The following is a 26,705-nucleotide window of genomic DNA, read 5'->3' as shown; positions in this document are numbered from 1 at the left end:
AAACAAAACATTGAAAATAGGGAAGATCTTGCCCTGGCCACAGCTAGGTATGTCAGTGAATCCATTTTTGTTTCCTGAAAGAGACAATAATAACTCCCTTAGGGGCTATCAGCTAAGTCCATAGCTATTCTATCTGGATGATAAAAGTAGTACCCCTCTGAACACACTTCCTAGGGCTACCTCTTTTTCCCTTCATACTGGCGATGCAGTTTGGCAATGACATAAATATGAAAAATTGCTTCTTTATTATTACACTAGAAGCCTGGTGCACAAAATTTGTGCCCGGTGTATGTATGGCGAGGGGGGTCCCTCTGCCTGACCTGCACCCTCACCAATCTGGGAGCCCTGGCTCCTAACCGCTCACCTGCCTGCCTGCTTTAACCACACTGCCTGCCTGCCTGCCTGATCCCCCTAACTGCCCTTCCCTGCCAGCCTGGTCGATCCTATTTACTTTGTGTTTTAATCTTATCCCCTTCACACACAATTGTATTTGACTTCCTTATTGGCTTCTTCTCATACAATTTTTCTTTCTCCTTTATGTAACACTTTTTCCTACTGACTGATAATTTATAAACTTTTCTTTCGTCCTTATTTCCTACTTCTGTTCCATCATTCTTCTTCCCATCTTTCTCCTATCCCTCCCTCTTCCCTCATTCCTTCTTTCTTTTATCTTTACCCCTCCCCTCCTTCCCCTTTTCCTTCCTTCCCACCTTAATTTTTTTCTTCACTTCCTCCCTCGGACCTCCCTCCCCCATTTCTTCCTTCTTCCCATTCTCCATTTAAGCTCTATCAGCTCCCCTTAAAGCATTTCTCCCTTCCTTCTTTCTCTCTCATCCTACCTTTCCCATACATTCTTCTCTTATTTCCACTGTTTTAATATCTATCTACTTACCTGCCTAATCATTCACTATCATTTATCTTTTTTCTTTTCGACTCCTACTTTTAAAATCTGTCCCCAGTATACAACTATACTTGATTTTCATTATAGCTCCTACAGTTCACTCGCACATCCTCTTTTCTTCTTTCACTCTGCTCTCTACTGACTCCTTTATATAGTTCTTCCTTCCCTCCCTTCTTAAAGTTTCAGTTCGGGGGGAGGGGGGGAGCCAGCATTAACCCCCAGCCCAGAACTCAGCTCCAGCCAAGTGTTCGTCACCCCCCATTCCCTGGCCTCCTTGCTGCTGTCCTGCTCCCATTTCCTGCTTGTGACATCTGGCCCAGTGAGGATGGCCGAGGCCCGCAAAGCCAGAGTGCTGCTGCTGCGTGAAGCAGGAGTACCTCCACCTAGAAGGCTTGGACCATCCACCACTTGGTCCCAGACCAGTGGGCGCTTCTCTGTCAATGGCGCCCACGGGTGGGGGGTCATCACCTTCCTCCTGCATCTGGGCAGGGCTCTCACCCTGCTCCTTGCCAGGGCATCTGCTCCCCAACCCCGGTTACCATCCCCTCCTGCCTGCAGTCCGGCGTTTCCTTCCCTTTTCCATTCCTGCATCTTTTTCTTGTTCCCTTTCTGTATTTCTGTTTCTCCTCTCGGCCTGTCTGCATGCAGGCCTGCCTTCCTCTCCCTCTCCTTTTTTATCCCCTCCTATCGTATCCTATCCTACTCCTGGCCTTGCAGCTGCCTGAGCAGAGGATGGGGATGCAGCCTGCTGATCTGGTTGTGACGTGATGATGTAAGAGATAATTTGCATATTTCTCTATTATTAGTATAGATTTTTTCACTGAATCTTCCGAATTATGGATTTATGATCTAATGTAATGAAGAATCTATCCAACAGTTATTTCATCTTCTGGCTTCTATGTATTGTTTTGTCAGTGACAACCAATATAATTATCCAATCAACCCATGCTTACAAATATTTATGGATCTAATGTTTTCAGGAAATTTATAAAGCAAAGAAAAATATTTCAGAATTTCTTCAAATCTTAATATGATTCAGGCAAAGAAGTACTTCATCAAATTTACAGGTCAAGAACAAAGGGACAATATTATTTCTCAAAGCTAATTTTTACATGAACCAAGTCATTTGTGGTCACTGCTACTATTTAAAATGAGCATTAAGAGTTTCAGCATATTGGAATCATTCAGATGAAGGGAAAGGAGGACAGCAATAAAATGGAGAGGTCATAAAATGGCAAAAATAAAGAACTTCAGTAATTATCTTTAACAATTATGCATAAGCAAAATTCTATACAGTAATCTTGAGTTCTAAGACCCAAGTCTGTAAAGAATTATGTACCATGAAGGCCAAATTACTTGTCCCAACTGTCTTTGTTAGATTAAATGCTCATCTAAGACTTTTCCAGTGTTAACATTCTAAAAGCGATCAGTAGTTTATGTGTCTGAATTTTCATCATGATCATCTCAAAATTCACCTCAACTCTCAGCACTACTTAACCCCTGGAGAAGGAAAATAAAATATATTTTTTTTAAATTACCCAGTAGAGTCCATAATGACATTTTTGTTCTTTTCAACCTAAATTGTTGTTTTGATACAATCACAACAGGAAATGTATGATAGGGGATATATATTTCCATTTCTTTTAATAGTTAAACTAAGCAAATGGACTATGAATCACATTGAAGGTCTTACAACCAAAGCCAGATTGCTATCACATTTTAAAATAATTGATGGAAAACTATACCATAACCTACAAGTGGCACAACATTACAGTATGCAGGTTAGGCTGAAGACAATGTTTTAATGATTGTCACATTACCAGGACAACTTATTGGTACACATCCCCCCCACACACACACACCTCCCAAGAGCACCACTGACATATTTTTTGGCTAGAACAAACTAGCATTCCATTATCATTAGATGGAATAATAAATTCAAGAGCCAGTGCAAACAAAAAATGGAATAGGGTGTGAATAGCATTTTGCAATTAATCAAAGGAGGCATTTTGGCATTTCATTTTTCTAAAGAAACAAAACTGTGAAACATTATGTGTCTTCTATTTATCCACATGCTATATGTTCATAAACAGTGATCTAGGTAGTATTCTAGCACAAAGTCACCCATGAGCACTTATTATGTGCTAGGCACTCTGATAGGCCTGGGGGGTGTACAGTGAAGTTTCAACTCAAGACAGCAAAAATTGTGGTGTGAAAATCCTGTATGTCACCTGTAAAGTACAATATTCATGGCTTTGTGTATAAAATACAATCTATCATTACTTTTCTCAATAAAACGAAGCTAGATCAAGAGGAAGCATGGAATATATGCAAGTGTGTGACTATTCAAAGTATTCGGGCTTAGGGAATTATCAAATCTCTAGTTACAAAAGTATGAGAGAAGCATTTTAAAATGCTCTTCTTGCCCACAGCATTTATTCATTTTCTTTCACATTTAAATATCAAGACTATTAATGCAGGGTAATACATTTAAAAAAATTGTTTAAGGTTTAAACATTGTAGCTGTATCCCATTTTGGGGGGAGGATTAAAATTTAAAGTCATTGAGATGAATATGTTTATACTGAAGCAATTTACTGTTGCTCATAAATGTATGGTAATCTGGGTAATGTTTACAGTTTCAGCTGGGCTTTTTTTTTTTTTTTTTAATATACCTTTTATTGATTTTTTTACAGAGAAGAAAGGAAAAGGATAAAAACATTGACCAGCTGCTTCCTGAACACCCTCTACTGGGGATGTGCCCGCAATCAAGGTACATGCCCTTGACCGGAATCAAACCTGGGACCCCTCACTCCACATGCCAACGCTCTATCCACTGAGCCAAGCTGGTTAGGACTCAGCTGGTCTTTCCTGTGTGATTGCAAATAGCTGTGGGGAAGGAAGGCAGTTGAGCTGCTCTTCGTTGGGTGCTCTCACATAGCTGAGGTCAAGTGGCCTTACAAGATCTCATCTAGAACACCTGGGTGCTCCTTTCCTTCACAGGGTGAGGACAGGGCTCCAAGACAGAGAGACTAGGAAGGGAGTCCTCACTTCTGCCAGATTCTATTGACTGAGGCAGACACAGACTAGTGTGGCGGGACAGTGGAAGGGAACTGTCAACTTACAAAGCAAAGGGAGTCATGAATGGAAGTCATCCAAGCCAAAACGGTCTATCTGCCCACCCCTTCATAGGTGAGCACCGCTGATCTTGTGCATTAATGGGCATATGTACTAAGGTTTGCAAAAGTACTGAAGCAAAGAATTCCTTACATTTTCTTAGAGCAAAGACAGGGTCTAATAACTGACTCCTTTAAAGGAGTGAAAAAGTAATAAAAATGAGTCATTGCGTGTTCCTTTCCTTCATATATTTCAAGAGCTAATGTTGTCTGCCCTTAATTCGTTTCCTTCTTTTTTGTTTTGTTTTCCTTTTCATACTATTTATCTCTTTGCCTAAAATGCCCAGGAACAATTTCTGCATAACACAATAAGCCACAGTAAATGCACAGTCCTTTGGCCTATAAAAATCATAATTCAAGGAAAAAGCAAGTGTAACAGATTAACCTTGAAGCTGAAACCAAAGTCACCTTTTGTTCTCTTCTGAAATTCTATAATAGCATACTTGTTCTCCAAAAAACATTTTGTGATAGCTAACAAGAGGACTGAGTGACAAGGTACTGACATGGGCAATTTGGGGGATAAAAAGTGTTTGTTTTTTAAATGGGACATCTTTTCATAGATCTCAATGCCTTATGTAAAAGCATTTGAAATTGTCTATATTCTTGAAGGAAGAGGAATATCAACTGAGCAAAGGATAATTATAAGGACACAGGAATAAATTTGGGATATAGGGACTAGAGAGAATTGTTACAATCCAACCAGAAGAAGCCTCAAGTAGGAACTGACTTCCTGAAGGACCCAACAACAGAAAACAAGGCATCACCTAGAAGCTCTAACAGAGTTGCATCTTGTCACTCCAGCACTTTTCTCATGCTGGGGGAGTTTTACCTTGTGAAACTTCCTACCACACTCCTCCTACTCTGGTAAACCGTAAGAAGGAACAGTATGTAACCTCATTATCCCTATGTGCACTTGATTACAATCACAGCAATATAAACGCTTCTTCACTAAACTACATAAAAATGATAAACCAAAAAGTATTTCTTCCAGTCTTTAAAAGTACATATTCAAAATATGTTTCCTCCTAAATCCTGATGGTATCATCGAAACATTTTGCCAGAATTTGCAACAAAATTTCTATTGGCCTATTTTGGCAAAATAATTAAATTTGTCTAAATTTGATGATAGAATATTTTTGGCTTAGTTTTTGCCCCCCACAAAACAAAACCTTGTTTTCTTTTAATCGTTCTGTTGTGATACATTGTGTGTGTAATATATAGCTTTAAGTATTTGCATGTAAAAGTTATATAAGTTTCATTTATTCCACCCTATCCTCTAACCACTTAAATTTCCTCTCCAGAAGGAGTAATTATTATCAGTTGTGCTCTGCTCTAAGAGCAATTCTATGAATATCCAATCAAGTGTTTTTTATAAATTCAAATAACATACCATACATATAGAAATTCTGCTCACCGTCTTCACTTAAAATGATCATGGAGATAATTATGATCTCACAATAGAATGCCTCATTAATTTTAATAGATATCTAATAATACATTGGATGCATCATGATTTATTTATTTTATTGGATTATATTGGTATACATTTTAGTTAAAAAAAAAAAACAGTTTAAATTAGTAAGAGCCAGTAGTCATGATGATAAGTTTCTTTTTTAAGAATATATTGGATAAGCATCTCTCACATAATGACCAAGCTCTTCTCTTTGGAATCTACAAGGAAGTTCCGAAAAATCTTGATTTTTTTGAAGCAAACTAAAACATACCTTTATCCTTGCCCCCCCCCCAAACACACACACACACATACACACACACACACACACACACACACACACACATTATTTTACTATCTCACTTTCCTATATTTTCTCATGCTTTTTGCTGAAAATCCACCCCTTCTTAATTTTCACCAATTGTCAGTGTTTTTCCTGTTAAAAACATGAAATATTCAATGAAGAGCTAAACAACTTTAAAGTCTTTAGCAGTATTATAGCAGAAATGCAAATAATGCAATACACAATCCAAAAAAAAAAAAAAAATCCAGTTTGCCAAATGGCCACATGACCATTCCTTTATCTTAGATTTTTGTCACTCTATACATGTGCCACCCAGTTCCTTCTTTATTAATGATAAATAATGGGGCAACTCAAAAGATCCCAAACAGTTAAGAATATTTTCACCTTCCAAAACCTGACATTTTAACTGGGAAGCTGCTGAGTGCCTAAGAAGACATACTTCATGAAAGAAAAGAACACTTACCTTCCGTGTGCACAGCTGACACATAGGTCCAGTTGTACCTCTTCACTATGTCCACCATGGCCCGAGCCTGCTGGGCATCTGAAGGCACAACCCTCATGAAGTACTTGAACAGGGTCTTGTCACTCAGATCCATGCTTGTTGCCGAGTAAGCAATCTGAGGTATGTTGAAAAGCTGGAGCAAGTTCTGGACCTGAATCGCCACAGAACTGGAGCCAGGCCCAATGACCCCTACTATGGGCTTCTTGGTTCGGGAGGAGGAAGAGCCATCCACACAGCGCACCAGCCCTTCTTCTTCTTCCGAGGAAATGAGGGAGTCCCTTATGAACTCAATGCTCTGTTCTAGGGCCACAGCCGAGTGCCAGCAGGAATCCCTTATCTCACAGCCCAGGGTGATGTTGGGCAGGAGGGTGGGGTCTGCGTTGATCCTTTCCAGGGTGTGCAGCATGGCTTCCACTCTCTGAATGCCATACTGTTCGCGGACTGCCCCACACTTCCTCTCGTGAACTTTGTCCACGGTGGGCTGGTGGTGGACAGAAAACAGAGCTCCAATAATGATGTCACCCGGCATGTGAGCCACCACCCTCCTCTCGCTAGACTGTGCACTCCCACGGACATCTTCTTTCAAAAGCAGCACTGACAAGATCAACAGAAGGACCATTTTAGGAAAGGGAGTTCAAGCTAATAAAGACAGCATGGTGGGGAAAACTTAGGAGAGTTCTGATAGAGAGAATCAAACAAGGTCCTACGCTGAGTTGGCAAACCAAGAAATTAGCCAGTAATTTAGATGCGTTCTCTAAAGGACCACCATGTCCCCAGGTACCGTTTAGTTAGATGAATCCACGTGATCATGATCTTCAAAACCTGGAAGAAAAAAAAATAGCACAGGTATTAATAGTGCCACTAGTTTGGAAAGCTCTGATGGTCTGTGCTATTGGGGAAAGAGAGAGAAGTCTTTGATGATGTAAATAACTTGAAAGCAAAAGGGAATATAAAAATCTTTCTGACTGTCCTGTGTCTCCGTTGTGAATTTTGTGATGTGGTGAAGCAACTGATGTAGCTTCTTGATCCTTCTTTGCTTAGATTAATTTTTTTTCATTTGTTCATCTGGAGTATAGGAAACGAAACCTTATGTGTAGCACGCTGAACCATGTTCTCCCATGAGGTGAGAGAAAACCTCATACAAGCAAAACTACGTTATGGAAAGAAAACTTTAGGGAGTATGAACCCCCCAAAATTGAACATTGCTGAGAGCTGGGTGGTGGTATTTGTTGTTTTAGAAATTATTTTTGTTTCTTTCCAAGTGCTCAGCATTGAGCATGTATTCATTATGCAATTATAAAGATAAAATTACTTAAAGAAAGTCTACATACCCCTTCTTCAAGTGTAATGTAAAGCAAGTTGAATAATATTTCCAATAAATAAGGGTTGTGTCTAATTTTCATACAGGATAGGACAAAGACAATTATAGGCATTTCCAAGTTCAATGTTCTACAGGAGAGAAGGAAGAGGTTTAGGAGCCACAGAGTAAATGTCCCACATATCGGCAGCATGCATAGTGACATGAGCACCGATTTTTGGAGAAAATATTCAGGTTAAGATTCCAGTTCTGCTATCAGGAAGTATTAGTAAATTGTTTAACCTCTCAGTACCTGAATTTCCTCATCTGAAAAAAAAAGGGGGGTAATATGTGCTAGGCAGCCCTACAAGAATCAACATATGATATCAATCATGCAAATGTTGTATATATTGAATGGGGCTGTACATATTTAGGATATGGCCTTTTCTGTTAGTAAATTTTGAAGGGCATTCTATGGCTAGGTAGTGAGGAACAGAAAATTCTCTATCAATCCTCTCGGTTCTCCAGAGTCTTCTAAATAATTACAGAATCTTATAATAAAATTCCCAGTGATCAGTCCTCTATCTCTGATGGAGGGGGGAAAAATCCACATCAGAAAGAGTCAGTGGGCTGGGAGAATGCATATTTGGACTTTCCTTCCAAGTAGAAACTCATTATAGCTATGAAGATTGTCATTATTTAGTATAAACTCTAGAGAAGAAAAAATTTCCCCAAGTTGCCTACAGAGAATTCTAGCATCATTTGTAAAAGGGAACTGAAAAATTAGTGATTTGGGTTATTTAAAGGATTGTATGAGAGACTTATTTTGTATCTTATCATCTCTGCCAACCAAGGATCTCAAATTGTTTTAAAGTGACTAACTTCCTAAGCACCTCCTTCAAAGACAGGTGATGTTTCTTCAGGAATTCAAGCAATTACCATGATTATTCAAGAGAACTAATAGTTTTCAAAACTCATCAGATCTGCAAAAATTCTAGCCCAGATGCAAAATGAGTATAATCTGAACCACATTTCTAATCACTCTCACCCTCATTTTCAATGTTTCTTCTACTGTTTCCTATGGCAACAGAGAAAGGCTCCCTCTATATAGTGCCAAACACTAAAATAAAACTTAAAAACACCTCAAATAACTAGATGTTCCAGAATAACTAGGTTTTTGGCAATATGTAGGAGAAATTTTTATTTTTTTCATTTGGAAATTATCTGAATATCTCAAGCTTTCCCTACATTCTGCTTAGACCAAAGACCTGGGACCAATGTTTATTTTCATGATCATGTGAATTCTACTGCAAACAAAAATAAAAATCTAAGGCAAAAAAATTATAATTTATCATTAAATCCAGAATATTAGTGAGCACATTCAATAACAAAATAGGGCTCATTTTTCTTATGTAGAAGCATTAAAGTGATATGAGAGACCAGCCTATCAAACTCATGAAACTAAAATATCAGTACCATGCATTTTACTTATTGAAGCTATTTTAAGTAAGTCCTATATATTGAGACACACACACACACACACACACACACACACACACACACACTAGAGGCCTGATGCACAAAATTTGTGCACAGAGGGGGTGTGTCCCACAGCCCAGCCTGCACCTTCTCTGATCTGGGACCCCTTGAGAGTCTAAACTGGCAGTTGGACATCCCTCTCACAATCCAGGACTGATGGCTCCCAATTGCTCACCTGCCTGCCTTCCTAACTGCCCTTAACCACTTTTGCCTACCAACCTAATCACTCCCTAACTGCTCCCCTGCCAGCCTGATTGCCCCTAACTGGCCTCCCCTGCAGGCTTGGTCACCTCTAACTGCCCTTCCCTGCAGGCCCAGTCGCCTCCAACTTCTCACCTCTGCCAGCCTGGTCACTCCTAACTACCCTCTCCTGAAGGCTTGATTGCCCCCAACTTCCCTCCCCTGCTGGCCATCTTGTGGTGGCCATTTATGTCCAACTCGGGGCAGCCATCTTTGACCACATGAAGGCAGCCTTCTTATGTGTTGGAATGATGGTCAATTTGCATATTACTCTTTTATTAGATAGGAGACACACACACACACACACACACACACACACACACACACACACTAGAGGCACAGTGCAAGCAGGGGTTGGAGGGGGTGGTGGTGAACCTCATCCCAGCCTGCACCCTCTCCAATCTGGGACCCCTTGGGGGATGTCTGACTGCTGTTTAGGCCTGATCCTGGTGGGATCGGGCCTAAACAGGCAGTCGGACATCCCTCTCATAATCTAGAACTGATGGCTCCCAACTGCTCGCCTGCCTGCCTTCTTGATTGCCCCTAACTGCTTCTGCCTGCCAGCCTGATCACCCCCTAACCACTCCCATGCCAGCCTGATTGATGTCTAACTGCTCCCCTGCTAGCCTATTTGCCCCAACTTCCCTCCTCTGCTGGCTTGGTCACCTCTAACTGCCCTCCTCTGCAGGACTGATCACCCCCAACTGCTTTCCCTTGCAGACATGGTACCTCCCAACTGCCCTCCCCTGCTGGCCATCTTGTGGTGGCCATCTTGTGTCCACATGGGGGCAGGATCTTTGACCAAATGGAGGCAACCATCTTGTGTGTTGGAGTGATCGTCAATCTGCATATTACTCTTTTATTAGATAGGATGATTAATAAGACTAGATTAACACTTATATATAATATTTAACATGTTGCATATACCCTGAAATGCTGTCTTCCTATTGTAGCAAATTAATTATTTAACTCACTGTACAAATATCTATTAACTATTGAGTGGGAGACACTATATAGTATAACAAAGAAGTACAATGATGTACATTGGTAATTACCATCATTATCTTACATTGAGCACTCATTTTGCACCAGGAACTTATTCTTTAATTCATTTAACATGTATAACACATCTATGCTATGACTCTCTCTTGAGAATTAAAGAGTTAAGAGAGAACAAAGTATAATTGTTCCCTATATTCTTGGGGCTTACAGATCAGTTCTCTAAAGGTCACTTTAGCTAGAATCTATGAGTGCAAAGAACAATAAAATGAAGGATGAAAAGGGTGGTCATGTGAAAGTGTGGCTAGAATGGAAGGGATAGTGATACAAGATGAGGTTGGAAAGCTAATAAGGGGACAGATCATGTAGAATCTCATAAAATCCTATTTGGATGTTAAGTGCAATATAAAGCCATTGAGGAGATGTAAACACATGAGTGGCAAAATTCAATGTTAGAAAAGATGCGCTAACTGCTCATTGTTCTGGATAATGGGCTGGAGAAATCTGATTAGGAGACTCATGCTAACCTAGGTAAGGATGACAGTTACTTGGCTATAATTGGTAATAGTAGCTATGCAAAGAAGTTGACAAAATCAGATATATATTGCAAGTAGAATGAATTAGATTTTCCAATAGACTGAGTGTGAATAGTAAGAGAGAAAGGAATTACGGTCCTTGGTTTTGAGAATAGAAAACTAGTGTATTTAGGTACCATTGAAAGAAATAGAGCTTGGCTGGTGTGGCTCAGTTGGTTGAATGTTACCCTATGAACCAGGAGGTCATGGTTCAATTTCAGTCAGGGCATAATGCCCAGGTTGTAAGCTCAATCCCCATTAGGGAGCATGCAAGAGGCAGCCCATCAATGATTTTTTCTCATCATTGATGTTTCTATATCTCTTTGCCTCTATCTTCCTCTCTGAAACCAATAAAAATACTTTTAAAAAAGGAAATAGAATAGACTGGTACAGAAACAGAAAAACTTAATAATTTTCTTTTGAACATGATAAAATTGAGGTTTTTAAAAAATATATTTTATTGATTTTTTACAGAGAAGAAAGGAGAGGGATAGAGAGTTAGAAACATCGATGAAAGAGAGACATCGATCAGCTGCCTTCTGCACACCTCCTACTGGGGATGTGCCTGCAACCATGGTACATGCCCTTGACTGGAATCGAACCTGGGACCCTTAAGTCCACAGGCCGACGCTCTATCCACTGAGCCAAACCAGTCTTGCCTAAAATTGAGATGTTTTTGAATCATCCAGGTACAAGTGTTAAATAAGAAGGTATATATGTAAGGGTGGACAAGAGGGCAATGCTGGGTTACATATGTTAATTGAGTGTCACCAATATATAAAATCTTTGGGATGAATACAATCACCTGAAGAGCAAGTATAAAGAAAGTGGAGCTAAAAAGTAAGTCCCACAGAGAGGCCAGATTGTGGGAAAGCCAGCAAAGGAAATGGGGCAACTCAGAAAGTAAGAAGAGAAAGTGAGAATATGTGACATCAGAGAAGCCAAAGGAGAATGGCCTTTAATATTCACAGACCTAGACAAGCCTTTCATGTTGCAGAGAATACAATATATCTCACTCCCCCATTGTGTCTCAGTGTCTGACACCACAAATGGAGACAGCATGTGGAGTTGTCTCTATTTGTGGTGTGTGGATGTCAATAATCCTCATAAGAACCCTGAGATGTAGGCATTATTTCATTATCTCTATTTACAGATGGAATGGGTTTTGTAAGCTAAAAACTAGCCAAATACTTAAAAAGTGATGGATCTGGAATTCATGTCGAAGATTAGCATTGTCTCTGCTGCCTTACTACCCTTTTCCTCAAGAGAGGTATTTATAAAGTCCATGGAAAATGAGAGGGGCCACCCAAAGACAATTAGGACTTTCTACAGATATAGAATCTTAGAGGAGTTTCTTTGAAAACTAAAGGAAGAAAAACATCCCAGAAAAGGGATGATTCAGCACATAGAAGGTACAAATATTTATAGTTATCTAGCACAACTGTGTTTACATTGCATTTATATTGTCCTGACAGCCCCACTACATTACGGGCCACCAGATTATAAAGAAATGACTGCTTCTTAGTCTGCCATGGATACACATAATCGCTATATTTTATTGATATTAGCTATGAAGCTCAGATACCTGAAAAGCATATTCAGAAATAAATTATTACTTACAAATTCAGCAGAACTATGCTACAACTCAACTTATGGTAAGATTAAACAATTCATTCTATGAGCTCTCAAAATACTAAATAAATAAATAAATAAATAAATAAATAAATAAATAAATAAATAGAACATAAATTCCAAACCGACCAGTAGGGTATACACTAGCTCTAATAGCATCACTCAGTTGTCCAGTAAGTGTTTATGGAACTGTTTTGCACCAAGCACTCTTCTAGTTCCTGTGGGTTCAGTTACGGGCAAAGTAAATATAAACTTAGGCCCTCATAGAGCCTATAATTTAAGGAGGTTTGTCAGACAATAAATAAGGAAGTAAAGTATTGTATGCTACACAGTAATAAAGGTTAAAGAGAAATAATAAAGCAGGGAAGGAAGGTAGAAAGTGTCAGATATGTAAGAAAATTTTAATAATGTAGCCAAGGAAGCATAAACTGTAAAAAAAAAAAAAAAAAAAAAAAAGGATAAATTGCAGGTAATGATAAAATCAAATGCAAAGTCCCTGAGGCAGATTTATGCTTAGGTTGTTGAGGAAGATCAAAGAGACTAATGTGATTGCAGTGAAGTAAAAATGGGGACAGAGGAAGGAGTGAGGTTCAAGAGATGATATGATGATGTTGAGTCTTGAGACTTGACAAGGCTTTGACTTTAACATTCTATGGGAGAGATTTTCCGGAAGAGTTTCCAATAGGGAATGGACACACATTGACCAACATTTCCACAAGAATAAGGGCACAAAGACAGAATCAAGAGAGGACTGAGGAAACTTCTGCAGTAATTCAGGTGGGAAGATGACAGTAACCTGGATCAGGTGACGAGAACTGGTAAAATTCTGAATATATTTTGACGATAGAGTGAAAGCGTTTGCTGTCAGACCTGAGTTGAGATGTGAAGGGGAGAGAAGAATCAATGAGGACACTTAAGGTTTTCAGCTTGAGCAAATAAAAGATGGTGTCACATTGATTAAGGTGGGAAAATTGCAGGAGTGGATTTGGGTGAGATAACAAATTCAGTTTTGATATATCAATTTTTAGATACTTATTAGGAATTCAAGAAGAGATATGTAATAAGCAGCTGGATATAAGAGTCATCCATATACAGATGTTCTTTTTGATATACCAAAACTGGATGAAATCACAAAGTGGATATAGAAAGGGAGCTAGTTCTATGCCTGAGCCCCACAGTACTGCAATATTTAAATCTGAAGAGATAAGAAGAAATCTACAAAGGAAACGTATTTTTACCCAGAAACTTTCTCTTTTGAAGTGTGTGTGGTGGACCGAGGGGAGGGGGCGAGTAAAAGGTGAATTTTTCATGTTAAATTAAGCAAAAATAAAAAGCAGATATGGTTTTATTTTCATAGCAAAGATTATGAGTGTGTGTATATGCATGCACAAAGTTCAGAAACGTATATAATGGGATGTTCTCTGGGTGGTGGAAATAGGCAAAAAAATTTTTACTTCTTTTTTGTCTTTATAAATTTTTGTGTTTTATAAATTTCTAAATTTACTAACAAAACATATGTATTATTTGTGATTATTTGAAGTGTGAGATTGAGGGACCTGCCTTCTAAAATTTTGCCCCAGTCATTCTTGAAGCCTTATCACCACTAAGTTTGCTTTTCCTTGGGAGTGTGCTAGTCAGGTTAAATATATTTCCTCCAGGAAAATCCTTTTTTCCAATGGTTTTCTTCATGCTGCTTCTGATCTCTGATACATTCTTAATTCAAAGTCCTTTATGGTAAAGCTATTAAGAATTTGGGCCTGGAAAAAAAAGTAAAACTAGGTTTGAATCCTGGCACTGCCATTTTTGGCTGTGTGCCCTTGTCTGCTTAGCCTCTCTGAGCCTCACTGGAATGAGAATAGTCCCTAACGTAGAGTTTTAGTGAGGAATGAATCAGGTAATTTTTTTAAACTAGAGGCCTAGTGCACGAAATTTTTGCACTGGAAGGGTTTCCCTCAGCCCAGCCTACACCCTCTCACAATCAAGGACTGCTGGGTCCTAACCATTCATCTGCATGGCTACCTGATAGCCCCCTAACTGCTCCCCTGCCGACCTGATAACCCCCAACTGCCCTCCTCTACAGGCCTGATCCCCCCCAACTGCCCTCCCCCGCAGGCCTGGTCACCTTCAATTGCCCTCCCCTGCTAGACATCTTGTGATGACATGGGGGTCGCCATCTTGTGGTGGCCATCTTGTGATGACATGGGGGCAGCCATCTTGTGACAACATGGGGGCAGCCATCTTGTGATGATGTGGGGACAACCATTTTGTGATGACATGGGGGCAGCCATCTTGTGACAACATGGGGGCAGCCATCTTGTGATGATGTGGGGACAACCATTTTGTGATGACATGGGGGGCAGCCATCTTGTGATATGTGGGGGTGGCAATCTTGTGATGATATGGGGGGCAGCCATCTTGTGGTGGCCATCTTGTGACAACGTGGGGGCACCTATCTTGTGACGATGTGGAGTGGCCATCTTTTGATGCAAGGGTGTGAGTGTCAATTTGCATATTACCTCTTTATTATATAGGATAGTCCATTTATAACATCTCCTCAAATTCCTCACCTTGCAATGTTTGCTCTGTTCTCTGAACTCACATGGCAATTTTATCCATACTTTCTTATAATGTTTATTACTAAGCTAAAATTGTAGCTATTTATACACGTGTTTTGTCTTCCAACAGACTTAAAAGCCATTAAAGGTTAAATTTGTGCCATGTACAGCACCTAGTATACTCTTTGAACAAAACAGATGTTCAATAAATTTTGCAGGGGGGAAAAAAAATCAACAAGTTGCTTCCACTTGGCTTTCTGGTCAACTACTAACTGAGGTTCTAAGATAGCACCTCCTGCCCCACCATGGAAAACTAAAAAATAAATAATGAAACACCCTTTGTCCAATGAGTTCAGACAACAAAAGACCGCAACAAGAAAAGCAAGAACTGATGAAGTAGCAGGGAGAAACCTTTAGTGCTCTCGAAGGGTTTCCAACCTATTAAGGAGAACAGCAACATAAAACTAGGAAGAGCCCTGTAGATGATTCAGTTTAGCTGAAAACCATAGAATTAAATGCATTTTAGCAGGCCAGAAATAATAATTCACCCCAGAAAGCAGACTTAATCACTTTCTATAACTTCATATTTTCTCTTTTATAATTTTCTAAGCATGTAATATTGTATACACAGGTATTTTATTTAAATGAAATGTTAGCATAAAATCTATACCATAAATATACTTTCTTTCTTTCTATATAATGTATTGTAAATATTTTTTTCATATTAATTCATTTGGATGAGGAGGACAATAATAAGAATAATTGAAATATACAGAACCCTGGCTGGGTGGCTCAATTGCTTAGAGCATTGTCCTGGTCAGGGCACATACCTAGGTTGCAAGTTTGATTCCCAGTGGGGGCATATATAGAGGACTATAGAAGACAACTGATTGATGATTCTCTCTCATACCAATCTCTCTCTCTCTCTCTCTCTCTCTCTCTCTCTCTCTCTCTCTCTCTCTCTCTCTCCCTCTTTCTCTCTCTCATATCAAGAAGAATATATCCTTGGGTGAGCATTAAAAAAAATACACAGAGAGCTTACCATGTTCTAGGAAGTATGCTTAGTCATAATTATGAAGTGTCATTTAATTTTCATTAAAAACTATAGGATAAATAATTTTATGCATATGTTACAGGTGGAGGATCAGGATCTAGGGCTCTGAGAAACAGAATAGCTTGGTTAGATTCTAAAGCAAGTGAGTAGCAGAGCTAAGATTTACACTTAGAAAATTTATTTCTTTTTGACAGTTGAATAGTATTCAATTATATGAGTGAACCTAAATTTAATTAAGTATCCCCTATGTTAGATATTTAGATTGTTTATGGATTTTCCTACTTTATAATATAAATACTGTTTCACTTTATTTACATTTGAGAGTATTTCAATGGGGGTAATGTGTGATATTGCTGGCATAAATGTTTTCACATTTTATAATCTATCAATCTAGATTTTTCAAAAGTGGCATTAACTTCACTCTGTCATTTTCCCTTAACTCTATCAATTCTGGGTACTGCACAATATTATTTCAATTAAGACCTGCTCTTTCTTGCTCCTGTACAAGTTCATCAATTAGGACATTTCTCCTTAGCTATCTCACCATGAGCTTCATTTGTTCATTTAATAAGGGTCTGGAATAAAAATAGAGGAGATCCCTAGCTGGTTTTGCTGAGTGGATAGAGCATTGGCCTGTGGACTGAAGGGTCCCAGGTTCGATTCTGGTCAAGGGCACATGCCTGGGTTGTGTGCTCACTCCCTAGTATGAGGCATGCAGGAGGCAGCTGATCTATGATTCATTCTAATCATTGATGTGTGTGTGTCTCTCTCTCCCTCTCACTTCCTCTCTGAAATCAGTAAAATGTTTTTTAAATATAGAGGGGAAATAATGATGCTACATTATTTTCAATGTACAGCGTCATTTTCTATTATTAATCCTACTTCAACCTAAAACAAAATTATTGCTAAGAAAGTATGATTATCCCCATTTTATATATCAGGAAATAGAGTCTCCAAGAGAATAAGTTATTTGCCTTAGGTTGTAACTCTGAGGTGGTAGGGATATCAGATTGGTAGCAACAACAAAAAATCAGATTTTTGCTATAGCTTATGGGCAACCATTAACCAATACAATGACAAAAGCCTTCAAAACATTATAGATCTATATATTAAGAACTTTAATCCAGCCAAAAGTGAAAAGTGATGAGAGTACATAGCAGTGCAACTTATATGATATATTGGTTTAGGGTCCTATTTTCAGAAGCCCTGGACTCTTTATTCAGTATTATATTTTTGGGTTCATAACATAACAAAATTAATTACTACCCCACTATAGAAAACAACAGACATATTTAATATGCATAAAAGTGTTTTGTCTTAGGTAATAATACAGTCTCATATTGTATCCTAAATGAATCTAAAGAAGAAATATTGGTGGATAGAGTTTTCCATAAGTGACAACTTGCATTGTAACAAGATTCACAAATCACGTTGTCTTTGATTTTCAACAATCTTCTCAAATGCTGGCCATCTTTCTGGCACAGATGTCTCTTATATAACTTAATCCCGACACAAGCAAATCACACAGCTCAGGATGTCAACACTAAAATTATTCTTTCTGCCTGAGCAATACCCTCATCATAGGTAGTCAGAGGTGTCAATATTGCATATACCAGGGATGCCTTTGATATATTTTCCTGAAAACAAGTGCATACCACAGATAAGAGACCCTCTGAGGTATAATGATATCAAGAGTTTTATAGCCTGAGGAAACCTCCATTGTTGTAGCTATCTCAAGCACACATCTGTGACCTTGTAAACAAGAAAGTCCAGCACCCTCTCTGCTTAGCCCAGGACAAAAAAAAAAACAACAACAAACAAACAAAAAAACAACAACACACACACACAAAACTATACTTTAATTGAAAACCCTTGGAACCAAAAATGGGCCTTAAATAGTACTATATTAGAGTTAAATCTGTAATTTCATGCATTAATTAAAAGGTGCTGGCAGTAGAATAAAGCTCACTAAATCACTTAAAAATACTGATTTAGTAGTCCGTGAAGACCCGAAACAGCTTTCTACAGCAAAGCAATAAAAATGATGTAATCCACTGTTAACTAGTCTCAATTTAATTATCAAGCAGGGATTATAGCCTTTTTCCCATTTTGCAGCCTTCAGCTGCTTTCTTGTTATTTATGGCATGGCTCTAAAGACTTTAAAGCATGATTGTGCATATTATATTACCTACCATCAGGTGCCTGACAATGTGGTTTTGCATTTCTAACTCAACCTCCAGTTACTTACTAACTTTAAAATACTTAGTGAATGCTTCCTTTGTGCTAAATAATGTACTTGTCTAAGCATTATTTTAATATAAATCTCAAAACGACCCTGTGAGATTGGTATGATTACTATCCACATTAAATATCTCTAGAAATTGAGGTTTAGAGGTAAAGAATCTTGGCAGAAGTCTCATATCTATAACAAATGGCAGACTCAGGATATAAACCCGACTCTTGGCTCCAAAGCCCACACTCAACATAATCAACTAATAATGCCTCCCATAGGATCAAATCGGTTATTTGGTTAAACCTTATACATTGATTGCAAAATATGCTGGGGACTCTGCTTTCCATCAAATTCTTATGTCATGCCAGTTAGCTCTATCCAAAATTCATAGGAATAAACCAAATAAATCTAGGTAACTGTTTCCTGGATTCATTAGGTCAGGATTACTCAATTTGAGCTCTGTTGACACTTTGGGCAATGCTTTGTTGAGGGGAGAGGGAGTTAGTGTTCTACACACTCTAGGATATTTCACAGCCTCCCTGGTCTCCAGATGCCAAGAGCACACACCTCCTCTAGTTGTGATGAATAAAAATGTCTTCAGACTGTCAAATGTCCCTCTGCAGGTCAAAGTCATTCCCAGCTGAAAACCGCTGATTTACATGAAACTCATTCTGGTAAGGTCTACATAATAATCAAAAAAGAACACAAGAGCCAATCAGTTGGACATGTCAGCTCCGCAAAGCCTTTTCCTGAAACCTCCTAACAATTCTAAGGAAAATAGTTTGAAAAAGGCTTGTCAGATTCCCTTGACTTTGTATCTCCCTTCTGGTTGCATTATCTTGGCTTGCAATTTTAATTTGAGAAATTCAGATTAAACTGTGAGCCTTAAGGATGATATTGCCTTACATTAAATAAGCATAGTTCTGATTATCCACAAATTACAATCAATGAATGTGAGAAGAGTGTCCCATGATATATTTCATCATTTCAAAGGCTATTTTAGATAAAAAGTGCAAAGCTTGATATAATTTTAACAAGATAAAGACTAGCCTTGTATAGTAATTTATAAGTTAGTTTTCCAAAATCTCATTTTTATTCTTTAAAAAGTAACATAACAGTATATTATTTACTTTTCTTTTGGATCTTTAAAAATTTCTACTACATTACTGTATATCAAGAGAAGTTAACTTTTAAAAAATACTTTTCAATTATTCCTCTGTAAACGTATTATTGTAAAATGTAAATAGGCTGGATTATCACTGAAATGCTCACTAGTGCCATTATGATTATGAGCCTTTAATTTTTCTCAGAACATTTATGCTCAAAAGTTTAAAGTTACTGGCCTATAACCAAAGTTATTGTGAAAGCTAATCATTAGGGAATTATTCTTAGGTCTATTATCTTTACAAGACCAACAGAATCACTTCTTCATGAAGCACATTTTTTTTTTTGCAACTATGTCTTTCCATTAAATTTCGTGAATAGTTTGACTAAAATAAGAGAAGATATTTGGGAAAGCAATTATGTACCAACCCACAGAGCTGTTGACAAGCCGTAATTACTATTTCTATACTCTTCTCTGTGGGTTGGGCACTTTACTTAAATTTGTGCAATTAATTCATCACAGTCGTTCAATGAGGCTAATAGTGTTACAACCTGTTCCCCATTTTAAAAATGAGGAAACAGAGGCAGAGCAATGCTAAGTTAACCTGCCCAAGGTCACATAACTGATAAGCCACCTAACTGGGGTTCAAACTTGAGCAATCTTGTGCACTGCAATCTTACCACAACTCTCTGGAAACCACAATGAAATAATTTCATGATGTTGAACCATACCACAGATTAAGGTTATCTAATGCAATAGAAAAAAGGCAAATTTGAGTCCCAAAAAATAAGTTGTGTATATGTATGTTATCCTTTCCATTCTCTTATGTGATGATGAAAAGAAGAAGAAAAAAAAAACTCTGTTGAACAACACAAAGGAACACACGTTGCCTTGATAATTGTTATGAGAATTAAATAACATATCTAGAGCTTGGCATGGTGCCTGATGTGCTCATTAATTGCAGTTATTAGAGCAGGGATGAGCCTGCACTGAGACTTTTGCTTAGTTCCCATTCTGACAGAAGGTACATATTACTCAAACAAGATTAGAATTGATAAAACTCTAGATTGTTTTCCTGTAAATGTAAAAGAAATGAAAGCACAACAATACCATAACATATTTTAGAACTACGTTTAAAATATGAGATAAAATAATATGGAGGTGGGCAAAGGGAGTGGGGATGGGGGACACCTATAATAGTGTCAACAATTTTAAAAATTAGGAATGATTTTTTTTTAAAGAAGATCTTGTCTCACTTACAAATAGTTGAAATTTTAAAATAAATATTCAAAGTTTTTTCTTTGGTTGTACAAGCACATCATCAACTAAAAAATATTCTTTTAGATGTTGCCGTCTTATGTCCTTCTAAGCTCCACTCATTATGGAAAATGATGACTAAATGTTGCCTTAGGATGAGGATTAATATTTCTCTAAATATTAAAAATAACACATATTTCTAAATATATTATTGCTTTGTAATAATACACCTTCAGTATATCCAAACAAACTGACTAGCTTAAGCGTATCATCAGATATCAATTCATAAAATAGAAGTTAGTTTATATACTATCTACTAAAGTAACATGGAAAATTATGAGGAATAGTTAGATGTGTCTCTTTGAGGATGAAAATCCTGAGAGAAAATTGTGCATAAACAAGAACAATACGTTTTATGGTTGATTAACTTTATATTTTATATTTTCTACCTGCAATTTCATCTACCCTTATTGGCATTTTATTTATATTTTCTATCTAAAATGTTCAGATAATTCCATAACAGACAATATGATAACACTCCCATAAAATCTTCGATGTGTTTTGAAGACAAAATTAAGAATTAGAATTAAAATCTTTTAGCCATGAAAGTGTATCTGAGACAAATTATTGAACTGAAGCATAACAATGACAATAATCATAGTAAAAACTAAAAGTTGTATATAGTTATTTAGATATTTTCAAGGTCTGTATATTTTGTGCTGGACATAGTACCTATGAATGAATTTTTCCGTTTTCAGCTTGATGTTTGTCATCATGCCAATAATGTGTAGTGTGAAGTGATAGTAGAGGCCTGGGTATACCTGTGGAAATAAAAAACTGGGGAAGTACTTGGGTTATTCAAATACCACCCAGTCTTCAAATAATCTCAATATTACCATTTAATCAACATTGAAGAGTTTGATTTGTCTTTGAACATAACCCACAGCCAAAATATTGCCATGTGATAGCAGAGATCTAGGAGGTGCAATAAAATACTTATATTAAATATTTTGTCAAGCAGGATGTAACTGACTAGGAAAAGCTTTTCTCTCAAAAGAAGCAGCTATGTGGTGTTCTATCAACATTCTTCTCTTAAGAAACCTTGGAGGATCTGTCCGGAGTGCTGAAAAGGTTTAAGCTGGAGAAGGCTGGAGACTTTGTGGCCTGTGCATTAACCTGATGAGTTCAGGGAGCAGTGTTTCCAGGTTCCCAACCTAAGAGCCTTTTAATCAGAAGTCACATCCATAAAGGACAGAAACAGTCACACCTGCTTCTTAAATGTGTAACTACATAGATATGAAGGGGAAATTAAAGAAGAAAATACCCTGTGCGGTCATGAGGGAAATAAGGAACATAAAACACACTTAACAAGAGGCAGCATGCCCAAACACTCCCGATACTCAAAAGAATGTCTAGAATGTTGTATAACTAAGAGGATTCCACAGAAAACTGCAGCTTATTCCCACTGGCTGAAGGGGATGCACATTTTACAAGGCAATGCTTGCTTGGCTGCCTCACATGGCCAGTGGCCAACATTAAGGATATAGATTAGCTCTAGCTCGGTCTCTAGGGACTCTGAACAATAGAGCAACATGTAGGGAATGAAGAAGAGGGTGGAAGGGAGGCTCTGCCTTCCCACCGGCCTGTGCCAATTGCTTAGTGGGAAGGAAAGTGTTGGAGAATCTATCTGCTTGGCTACTTAAGTTTACAGTTCAGCGGAGGCATAACCCACATTGTGCCTAAATAAGCACAAACGCCTGTTAACTTCTCAATTTCCCCTCACCACAGCACCTGCTCCAGAGGGAAATGGGGGCTGTAGGAATCCCAGCACCAGTTCTAAGAGCTCTCTAGGCAGACTCTGCATGACCCTTTGGGAGGTCCCAAGCACAGCCTTAGGCTCTGGGCAAGGGCTAGCTGCGGGCCTGCCTCAGGTGAGGTTCATTCCCCAGTCGCTGTAGCCTGGGTGCCCTCCTCACCAGGCCGCTCCAGCTGCCAAGTTAAGGTAACTAGCAGGTTTTGTATCCGAAGGGAAAGGTACATCCGTGGGGGAGGGAAATGCGGGAGGGCGCAGACTGAGGTTTACAGAGAGGCTCGCTAGGGTGTTTGAAAAAGCTGTGCTTTCAGCACCACCCGCTGTCCCCACTCTTCTGCAGCAGGCGCCCTGGTCACAGCAGGGACTCTCTCCTTCCCCTCTCTACCTGGGCTTCTCTCCATTCCCAGGGATCCCTTGGGTGGTTTGGGGAAGCTCAGCCTGCATTCTAAACATGCGCGCCTGGCTCAGGGAGCGGGAACTCGGATCTGAACGCATGCAGAATCCCTTTCCCAACCTTCGCAGGACTTCCCTCCTTCACCCAATCGCTTTCACCTTGTCTCCCAACAGGTTTTAACTAAGGCAGTTGCAAACCGGGCAGACTTCAATCTCGAGTTCTGGCCACCCCTGGCTCCCCCATTTCCCTCCCTCCTCCCCTCTCCCCGATCCGTCCTCCCCCAAACCAAACTGCGAGTTACCAGGCAAAGTGACAGTTGCTACATCCTTCCCGCCCCTGGGACTCTTGGGCGCAGGGACACTAGCAAGCTTACCCCCCTGTTGGTCACGCGGTGGGCAGAGAGACGCGGTCAAGCTAGCCCCCACAAAGTTGGGCCTTGCGGATCACAGGGGCAGAGCCGGCTTCTCCAGTTTCCTGTTCCCCCCAAAGTAGATCTTCAGCTCATCTCCTGAGCTCAGTGAGCGCCGAACAGCAGAGCTGAGGGCGTTGTGTGCAGCAATGTCCCTGCTACTGAGAAAGAGGGGAAGGGGGAAGGGGAGAGCATGGAGGGGGGGGCGGTGGTAGTTTGTATTTATAGAGAACAGAGTTCTCAGCACAACTTTTTGGTGCCACCAAGTGGCACAGTGAGTTCCTTTAGGAACACAGACTTTGGGTTGAATCTGGATAAGGTAAACCAGCTCCATCTCCAGATGCTTAGATGGGGGGCCTGGGAGGACACCTCTAGGACTTAAGGTTTCTCACATGCACCTTCATATCTCAACACCTAAGATGCAGATCCCTAGGTTCTAAGGCTGAGCTTGTGCTGGGGTGGAAGAGGTGCCTGTTCCCTTTTCAGACACGTGCCAGAGGAATCAAGAACACCAGGCAGATGCCAGTCCCCACCGAGGAGTCTAGCCACCCTTCTCTCAGAAGGGATACCCACTCCCTTCTCCCTCCTAAACCCTCTGCCCATATTACAGTCTTCTCAGATCTATTTCTAAAACCTTCTTCCTCCATCCACCCTTAGTGCCCAGCCTTTAAAGGAGGGAGCCACTGGTTTTCCTTGTGTTAGAATAGATTCCAAATTATTGCCCAAGCCCTCTCACATTGAAAGAACTTCACAGCTTGCTACCAAGCCGCCTTCTGAAATTGCTACCTTAACAAGAAGCCTGTGGTGTTAGCTCTGGAGATCTGAGCCCCTCCAAGCAGCACTCAGAACTCCAGGTTCCCTTGGCTACTTACTAGGTGTCCGATTGTCCTACTCACCCATTTCTACAGACCTCCCGGCACGCATGACACCAACTACACCACCAGGAGCTTGCAAATGCCTTTGCCACTTTGAGGGGAGATTCCCTGAAACTCCTATTATCTGGATTTTCTGGGTGCTCTCCCTTTCCTGCCTACAGATCCTCAGCGCCATGCAGTCACAGGCAGACACTACTGCCCGGGACCTTGGTATCCCAAAACACAGAAGAACGTCTACACTTTGCATGTGGAGTAAAGGAATACACAAAGGGTAAGGAACTTGTTCAAGGTCACACGCTTCCCTTGAGACCAGCCCAGGGACTACCCAGGGGGGAACTGAATGAACACAGTGATACCAAACCTGACTCCAAGCTCCTCTTCCTCCCAACACAGCCCCTTCAGGCATATCCACTCCCTTCTCCTCCCTCTCTCTCCCCACATCCCTCTCTCAGACCTCATCCTTTGCCAAAGTTCCATAAAGGAATCTAGGCTAAGGATGCCCTCCTAGCCCTACTTGGAGAACATGAACTTGAGCTCAAAGGGCTAGAGTTGCAGGCAAACCCCCTTAAAATGGCCCCCTGCTCTAGAAAACCTCTTCCTCCCCGTAACGTAGTCATGGAAGTGTCATTTTATAAAGGGAACACTGGCATTCATACCCACCCGGGTCCCCTGTTTGCTGCCTCTTTTCCGGGAGGTGAAGGAGGAGGCAACCGCAAATGCTTTTATAATAGCCCCCCACCCCCCAAGCACCCAGTAGCCTCAAAGACAGCGAAGCCCCGCTCCCTTGATACATGCACCCCTTTGTGCACATGCATCGGTATGAGAGTGTTAAGAGAGGGAGAGAGGTGTCCAGACGGCTCCTTTGGCTCAGATCTCTATTTTCTTTTCCTCCCCTGATATTTTTTTAGCTCGTTTTCTATGGAAACGCGACCCCTCGAGATCCTGCACTCATGCAAATCAGAGCAAAATGAGCTTCATCAACCTCTCATTGGAGCGACGCCGCCTTGGTGGCTTGGGCTCCCGGACCCCAAATGCATGTCTGATGCACCCAGCACACGTCCTTGCAGGGTGACTTTTCTAAACTTGCAGGACCTCCCAGAGTCCCCAGCTCCACCGGTCCTCCACCTGCCCACCACCTGCCCCGCCGGGTCCCTCGCCCGAGCTCCCGCCCCTCTCCCGAAGGCTCCCAGCCCCGCGCTGGGGGAGGGGCTCCGGCTCCGGGTCTCCTACATCGCTGGCGACTCCGGAGCTGAAAGAAAGAGAAATCGCGCTCTGCTTACCAGATGCGCCCCCGGCTAGCGGCTCCCGCGGGCGGCGTCCTGCGCTCGGTTAGCGGCCTCGGCTGCAGCCGGAGCGCTAGCGGCGGCGGCGGCAGAGGCGGAGGCGGCGGCGGCGGCGGCGGGAGCGGGGCCCGCGGCGGTGGCGCTCGCTGCTCTCCCCCCAGCGCCGGCGGCACGTGCCGCACTCGGGCAGACGCAGCCGGGAGCAGAGCGCAGAGCTGGCTCCCGCTCCCACAGCGCCGCGGGGACGCGGGGGGGACGATCGGGGCACAGGCTCCTTTGGGTGACAAGTGTCTGGAAGCCTCCTGGTCTCGGGGTTCGGGCGAGGGGAGCCTCGGACTCCCTCTGCAGCTCCTCAGCTCCCCTCCAGGAGCCGCGGAGGAAGAGCTGCGCGGGGAGGCGTGGGTGGCGTGTCACTCAGAGAGGAGCTGGGGGAGCAGGTACAGAACAGGCTTCTCTCTCTCTGACGGGGCACTCGAACCCCTGACAGTGTTGGGGAAGAAGGGGCGTCGCAGCTGGAAGCCCGGAAACCCAGATTCAGAGGTGTGAGCGGTTAGAAAGGACGGGCTCTCTCATGGCATGACTTATTAACAATGCCATTTTGCATGTCTGCACTTCTTACAAACGATGATTCCTTCGACATCCATTAAAATCTCTCCCTCCAAAGCAGTTAAATCTCTTTTACTCCCTCAAATGACTCTGCTTCCCTTCTCCCATCACCCCTATAACTCACCAAGACTGTAAAAAAAAAAAAAAAAAAATTCTGCTTTTATCTTTAAATTCCAAAACCACTTCATTTCCACCTCTGAAAAAGAGGCTGGTATAAATAAGTTGCATGGCTTCCTTTAAAGAAAAGAAAGGCATTGTCCGATGTGATTGTTAGGGTACAGGTCATATCTCCCTCCTGAATGTGGGGAGCCAGGTGTTGTTGCAGCAGTTGGGTGAAAGATGACAAGAGGAAGACATGGACGTTGAAGGCTTGGTCCCAATGAATCCACTACTAGTGCAGATTTCCCCCCAGACCCTGGAAAACATGGCACGTTGTGCCAGGGTAGCTTCGGGATTCAGCAAGCAAAAGACCAAGACATGAAGCTATCACACTTTGTTGATCTTTCC

General features: G+C 40.8%; 1 protein-coding gene across 6 annotated transcripts in view; it reads right to left on the bottom strand.

The window, feature by feature from the left end:
• The window catches only part of GRM5 (glutamate metabotropic receptor 5), a 399,229-nt gene extending 373,378 nt beyond the window's left edge, over nt 1–25,851 (bottom strand). For 4 of the 6 annotated variants that reach the window (XM_084894637.1, XM_084894640.1, XM_084894641.1 and 1 more), the window contains exons 1-2: nt 25,590–25,851; nt 6,294–7,154 (exon numbers count right to left, since the gene is read on the bottom strand). In XM_084894637.1, coding sequence (XP_084750763.1) covers nt 6,294–6,951 — 658 coding nt within the window. In that variant the 5' untranslated portion in view covers nt 6,952–7,154; nt 25,590–25,851. Of the gene's footprint in view, nt 1–6,293; nt 7,155–21,550; nt 21,568–23,398; nt 23,519–25,589 lie in introns of those variants that run through there. The other 2 variants (XM_084894638.1, XM_084894639.1) reach the window with 2 other exon arrangements.
• Between the last annotated feature and the right edge of the window lie 854 nt (nt 25,852–26,705).

Source organism: Pipistrellus hanaki (genome assembly GCF_964339955.1).
Source record: "Pipistrellus hanaki genome assembly, chromosome: 9".
In the NCBI taxonomy this organism is placed as follows: domain Eukaryota; kingdom Metazoa; phylum Chordata; class Mammalia; order Chiroptera; family Vespertilionidae; genus Pipistrellus; species Pipistrellus hanaki.
This window is presented reverse-complemented; position numbering and strand designations above follow the sequence as displayed.